This window comes from Anopheles coluzzii, chromosome 3 (assembly GCF_943734685.1).
Source record: "Anopheles coluzzii chromosome 3, AcolN3, whole genome shotgun sequence".
NCBI lineage: Eukaryota > Metazoa > Arthropoda > Insecta > Diptera > Culicidae > Anopheles > Anopheles coluzzii.
In genome coordinates, this window is record NC_064671.1 from 79,309,426 (window position 1) to 79,316,406 (window position 6,981).

The 6,981-nt window shown below is 44.4% G+C and overlaps 1 protein-coding gene across 1 annotated transcript; it reads right to left on the reverse strand.

Annotated features, from left to right (window-relative positions):
* Positions 1–479: 479 nt before the first annotated feature.
* On the reverse strand, positions 480–2,900 carry LOC120956829 (uncharacterized). The gene is made up of 4 exons (XM_040378588.2): positions 2,514–2,900; positions 2,298–2,400; positions 1,984–2,197; positions 480–1,910 (listed from the first exon to the last, which is right to left on the reverse strand). Exons 1-4 carry the CDS (start codon positions 2,535–2,537, stop codon positions 791–793), a joined length of 1,461 nt encoding a protein of 486 aa, XP_040234522.2. The 5' UTR covers positions 2,538–2,900; the 3' UTR covers positions 480–790.
* Positions 2,901–6,981: the final 4,081 nt, after the last annotated feature.

A 6,981-nucleotide genomic window follows, 5' to 3' on the forward strand; every position in this document is an offset into this window, starting at 1 on the left:
AGGAATGAAGAATATTATTTTTATCCATTTTATACGACGCTAGAGGAGCGTCTTTCCACGGGTTTCAGCAACGAGCAAGATGGAACGCAGCCTCTTCCGCAGCGAGGCAGGAAGCTGGAAAGATTGTTTGATTGTTTTATGGAACGAATCAATTTCAAAATTCCGTTATTGGAAAATCAAGCATGTTGATCTGCAGTGGCGAATAACATGCAGAACGGCATAAGGTTTAAGGGGGAGAGCAGAGCTTTGCGAACCAGGGAAATCTATCGCATTTTATGAGTAATTGAGTTTTGAGTGTTATCTTTTCAGTTTGAAAGTTTTGGTTGGAGAAGTTGATATATTGCGCTTTTGGTTTTATTCGTTGCTAAATTTAAGGATTAGAGATTGTGATAAAACATGTTTGGGTTGGTTTTTACAAGTTCTAAAAGTTGGTTTTTACAACCGATTTCTCTTAAGAGCAGACAGTGAGTAGCTATATGTAATTGATTTATTTACAATTTTTATTTAAACAATTGCACATTTCGGCCTTCTTCGCATTACAGACTGTTCAAATAGACTGCATGAAGTAATTAGTTTAAATAATTTACCCACTCCTAAAAACCGTTCCCTTTCCCATTACTCAACACAGATTGCCGTACAAAAATGTCAAAATATCATACAATACACCTAACGACTCTATGATTGATGCAACACACAAATAAACAACAGGTGAAAGAGACCTTCCCAACCAATAGAGAGGAAAATGTCAACATAATTGAGCCGCCCCTTTCTATCGCACCCGTGACCCCGTCTACCGACACTCGCTGCACGTCTTGGCGTACGCGTAGCTAGCCGGATTGACCGGTGGCTGCACACCACCACCACCACCACCATGCTGAATGCCACCGTCAAGGTAAGGTACCATGATCGGCACGTACACTAGCAGCGGCACCGGCTGCTGGATGTTGAGCAGCTCCAGCACCCGCTCGCACGTCTCGTTTGCCGCGGCACGGTTGCGATCGGTTTCGACCAGTGCGTGCAGGGCATTGCTCACCTTCAGGACCATCTCGTTGAGTGTTTGCATCTGTGCGAGCAGATCGGCCGTGTTGCGGCCACTGTCGTCGCAGTTACGATTGATCGGGAACACGAACCCGTTGAACTGGGCAATGGTGGAGCCGGGATATTTGGGACGCGGACCGGACGAATCGGACCTGCAGTTGGGTTGGGGAGGAGTGTTCGCAGGGAGGGGAGTGGGTTGTTCTGGCACATGAATAATGGGAGAACGGGGTGTTGAAGTTATGGGAAGATAAGTCGTACGGGGAGGAATGTTAACGGGATCGATTTGTTTAGGAGCAGGAGTAGGTTCATGTGGAACGGTGACATTCTGAACTGAAGGAGTGTTTGGAGTGGTTGGGGCAATAGAAACTGAATGGACCGTGGTCGATCGTAGAAGATCACCACTGGGAAGATCTTTGATTTCTTCCGATCCTTTACCATGATCATTTGTTTCTTTTTCACCATTTCCTGAAGGATTGTCCGTAGTCGTAGAGCTCGGAATTCCTCCAGAAATTGAAAGGTTCGATTGAGTGGATTCTTCTACAACCGGTATAGTTGGCACTTTACCAACTTCCGAAGAACTTCCACCGCTATTGTTGATGTCATCTTGATGATCTCCACTAGATGATCCCGCACTGCCACTTCCTTCCGGCCGCTGAGATGTTCCGAGCGGACCAGCACCATTTGGATCGTTGGGAAAGTCCCCATTTGCTCCTCCATTTACCGGCGGCAGAACTGGGGCAGCCGTGGTCGGTGGTGGCGTAATGCTTACGATCTCATCCAACCGCCGACAGGTGGAGGGAAGGTAAAGATCATTCCATGCGACGACCTTCTCGTCTAGCTTTCGGCCCTGAAGATCAGCATCCAGCTTATTGCTGCAAGCAGAAGAGGAGCAGCCTTGTTTAGATAGCAAATTGTCGGCCGTCCATGTGAGTCACGCCAACTTACACGCTGTTTGCGACGCGGTCGGTAAACACTTTCGTTGGCTGGTCCGGTGCCAGCAACCGGTAGCCGAGCCGATCGGCAATGTAGTACACGAGATGCTTTTCGCCGACGGGATCGATATAACCGTAGCAACCGTACGTTACGTCATCCGGACCCTTGACCTTATGCTGAAATTGGCTGTTGGTACGCTCCACCTGATACCCGTAATTGAACTCATCTGGTCGAGGGAGGAGGAAAAGGAAAAGATCACGATCAAAGCCGCGGTGAGCACAATTAGGAGAGTGTTTGTTTTGCTCGTTCGATGTTTGAGTAGTTACTTTTGCCAAAGCTCTGCTCATGGTACACTTCGGCGTCCTTCTGTTTCAGCTCAATGTTGAACGCATCGTCGGTGGCCGATACAGCGACTGTTACTGCAAAAAGCTTTTCGAGCAAAAACAGAAATTGGCACGATCACATTCGTTGTTGTTGTTAATAGATTCGATCTCCTTATCTTTATGTGGGAATACCCCGTCCCAAGGGAACGTTTCACTCACAATGCTTAAACTCACTGGCCGCATCTTGCCGGGCACATTAACACCTTCGATTGACCGTGAAAAACACACTCGGCGTGGACCTTAAACGGCCCGATTGCCTAACGCGTGGCACACTGGTTGAAGCACCCTCCCCCTTTTGTCTATTAACACCGTGCCGAAGATGACGCGTCGCGCCTCACGTAGAAAGCAAATCAAACGCGTAAAGAGTGAGAGTACTCGCGCGCCACAGACTAGTGAAGGTCAGGAACCTGTCCGGGGCCGGTACGTAAGATTCGGTGGTGCACCGTTTGACGGTTGCGTATGTACTGGGATGCATAGGTTGGCTTGACGGTGAATTTAAAGCCTTGCCGATCGTTGGCGTCGTGTACGGGGATAGATTTTGAGTCAATATTTGCCAAATTTTTTGGCATATTTGTGTCCCTTCCTAGCATATGGTCGTTTTGGTTGGAAGTGGTTTATTTGGACGAGGATTGGGGGATTTACTTGAAAAGGTAAATCATCTTGTGTCATCAGCATTCTTGTGCCCGGGTATGGATTGATCTAATTCCTGAACCGGATCTCGGGGTTCTGGTCTGGTGCGCTTCAATGTTTTGACGTGGTATTTGATAAACACATGGCCACGTAAGATGCCGCGCCTATCTGAAGGTCGACCACGGCAAGAATGTCGTCCGTTTGTATTAGCGGTTTGTTGATTTTGCAATTTGACTGTTGCATTTGTTGCGATTCAATTCCTGTGGACGTTGCTGATTATAGCGACTTCGGTATATCTAAGAGCGCGGTGTGGGTTTTCAAAATGAATTGAAAGGAATTGCACAATTGTTTTATTTAGGTTGATCATACGAAATTCAGGCTTTGAAAATCAAAAGCAACAAACATAGTGTCAACTTTAGTTAAATTTAAGCAAAAGTGACATGCTCTTGTTTAACGTATTTCCTCGTATATAGCTGAACTCGCTCAAGAGTATCGTAAATTCCTATGTAAATTCAACATTTTACCCAAGTACTTCCTGTCCCTCGAATAAAATTATGAGCTCATTGCCCACATTCACATCTTGCAACAATGCTTCAAATTTGATTACAAACTCCGATGTCTCCGTAGGTGTAGCCATGTACACGTGCAGGTAAGTCGATGTAATCCCTTCCACAAACATGCTAAGCGAACATCGTCCTACGCTCGTTACTATGACGTTTACTCTTCAGCAAGCGACCCAATCCGGATGTGTCATAAATTCCGCTTCGTTCATTCTTGCTGATGATGTTCACTCCCGGTGAAGCGATGTTGGTGATTGACGCCACTACTATGTACCAGTAGAAGTTCTCTTCAATCCTCCTTTGTAGAGACCTTGATTATGGATCAATTGATATTGGCCTCTCTGGCTTTTGCTGCTCGGTTTCGCACACATTGTGGAAGTTTGGGAAGCGTACGCGGTGATAGATCCTGGCAGAACTCAACATCAAACGTTCGGACATTGCAGCTGAGGAGAACTCATAAAGCTGTTTATATCCTACCGCAGCGCAAACGCGATGCTCTGAGGACTGCACAAAAAGTGCTGACCGTTACGGGTCGGTACGTACCCTGCATACGTGAACCATGGCAGGCAAGTGAGCGTTGAAAGTTGAAGTAATGCTTTTCAACGTCCCATCGGGTGGGGTAGGATATTCGGGAACATTGTGCAACGTCAGCTAGAAGCATCCATCCGTTCCGATGCATCGATTGCGTTGTGTTGCATTTTTGAAACAATGAAGTCTAGCATGCCACCAGCAGCGAGCGAGGTAGACGGGCAGCAAGAATGTGTCTGCATTGTTTATAGTTTAACAAATATTCCGCTTCCACGCTAGCTTCCTGTGCTGCCGCTGCCGGTTAGCATAAACGGGAGAAGGCAAACGATGGACTTTGGCTCGATGTGCTCGATGGCGTATAACAATTTTATCATTCCGCATTAAAAGCACTTACCGGAGCTCACTTAACCACCGCCGGTCGATGCACGTGCTGCGGCGTGGAAAATCATTTCATAAAAGCATAAAGCTAGAACTACGTTGGTTAGGAGCAGCAAACACAACGCACAACAATGTAAATTTAAGCAGAGAGTGCATTTTGTTGACACTGGGTGTATCGTTGCGTGGTTGCGTTGGAAACTTTTGATGGAAATTCTTGTTTCCCATTTACTGATGGTCTAACAAACACAGGCATTAATTGAACAACTGTTTTATATCTTGATTAGACGATAATCATCAGCACTGTTTGCCGATAACGATTAATATTTCACATCGAGACTAAAGTTAATTCATATTGTTTCGTACCAAACATTTTCTACTTTACTAACTCAATGTTCATATATTTCTTTGCCGTATTGCTAACCGGCATGTGGAAATTTAGTAGTTGTTGAAAAACATCCCGTAAGCAAAGTGTCATACTGTTTACGATTTAAAGATTCTGGTAAACTCGAAATTGTATCATATTTGCACAGGTGTTAATGCATGTATAACATATGAACTACTAATAGCATGAATATTTGTATGCACCTTGTCGCACCTTACGTTATCGTTTTCGTCTCCAGTTACCTATATGTCGTACACGTTTTGCTCGCAATGAGCCTTTTGTAAGAGCTATGTCGTCTTTTAATAGTACTTCTGATCTGTTCGATTTCAACATATCCTATCCTGTCTACCGATCCCGTCTTCGCTCCTTTTCCGTACCATAAACTCCTTCCAACTCCTTCGTGAATAATTGTATACTATAGTCAGTAAGCACTATTGCTGTAACCCAACGTGGCCGAGCAATTAATAAAATAAAAATAAATAAAAAATAAAATAAAAATATCATTTTATATAGTTCTAGTTAATACGTAGAATTCCATGCGTAGGACTGACTATCATGCTATTGGGGGAATCAATAAGTCACTGAAAGCAAGGCCCACACATAGTGGTACTGAGCTTGACCTTCTCCAAGAGAATTTTATCCATTCTTTCTACCAATATTGCAAAAAATGACACTAAAGGATTGATGAACAACGATTGGTATATAATGAAATGGGAAACCTTTCTCAACATCAGTATTCAGCGTTGTTTCTTTTCTGGTGGGCTCAAAATTTAAGACAAAGCATATCAAGAAACCTTCCACCATGAAAACCTTCTTTATTTTGGTAAGCGTTGTGTTCAGAATCGTGAAGTTTGATGGATTGGATTTTAATTTTCTTAACGGCTTTGTAGTTTGTCTTAGCGTTGGCGGGTTGTATCGGGTTGACAGATCACCCTACAAGGCGGAAATTTCACTTCGTACCAAAACATGGACAATAATGAAAGTCAGTACAGCTATCCTAACTACATCTGGGAACATATTCATACATATGATCGCCTTATTGTGTCCTTTTCCAGCTACATTGAGCTACGGCTATCAAATCAGGAAAGAAAACGATCAGTACCAGCAAAAGCTCAAAACTGCAGATAATGTCACGTACGGATGTTATGGCGTTCATCGGACCTTCTAGGAGCCGTTCAGTTCGGTTACCGAACGGTGACTCCTGGTCGAACGATAACCATATACCCAATCCCAGGAAAGGCTGCTGTAGCGACTCAATGGCAGGAGCTTACCTTTCCATCTGAATGTGCGCATCTACGATTCGTCCGATTGTGCAAACGCTATCTAAGGAACATCGTAGCTTGGAGACAGCATCCACTGCTTTGAATATCGATGCTTCCAATTCCAAAGAAACCTTTGTACATAGTTCTCAAAAAGACAACAACACCAAAGAATGTTGGCGCCATTTTCTCAGCAAAAGTGGACAATCCTTCATGCAAAGCCTACAGTGTGATGCGCAAGACAAGAAAGGAGAAGGACTCATCACTTTGTACTATCCGTTCCTTATTAGGTGCTCAAGTATGTGAATGTTTGAAAAGGAACTTCAGCAGCTGGTGTTGAACTTAGATCGTAGTTCAATGATGTTTCCCTCACAGTGAGATCATTTTCGCTTCATCTTACGCGCTCTAGCTTTTTAAATATGGATAGTAATTGTTTGCAAAAGTTTAGATAAAATACATACATCAACTTAGTATCTTGACAATAGTTCTCTTTACCGCTTCTAGCAGCTGTAATATAACGATAGATATTCATTGACAACGCATTCGTCCAGTTTCAGCATTCCATCACAGGAAACGAACCGTTGTTCTCCGTTATTGATCCATATTTTCCCTTCCCAGCCAACAGCTTTGCGTTAAGCATCGTCGGCTTCCTATTGAAGGATTACTTCCCATTCTCTAGTAATCTGATTCCGGGCGGGCGTATCTAATGGCACTTTCCGTAATCCGCAACAAAACACAACCGCACACATATACTGAAACCTGCCAGAAGCGGTTTGCTTAAGCAAGCGAAGGTGCTTCCTTGCTGATGTCTCCGGGTGTCATCAAAGGAATTGCAAGTGAAACGCCACATCCTCACCCCCTCTCTCTCTCTCCACCGTATAGTGCCCTAG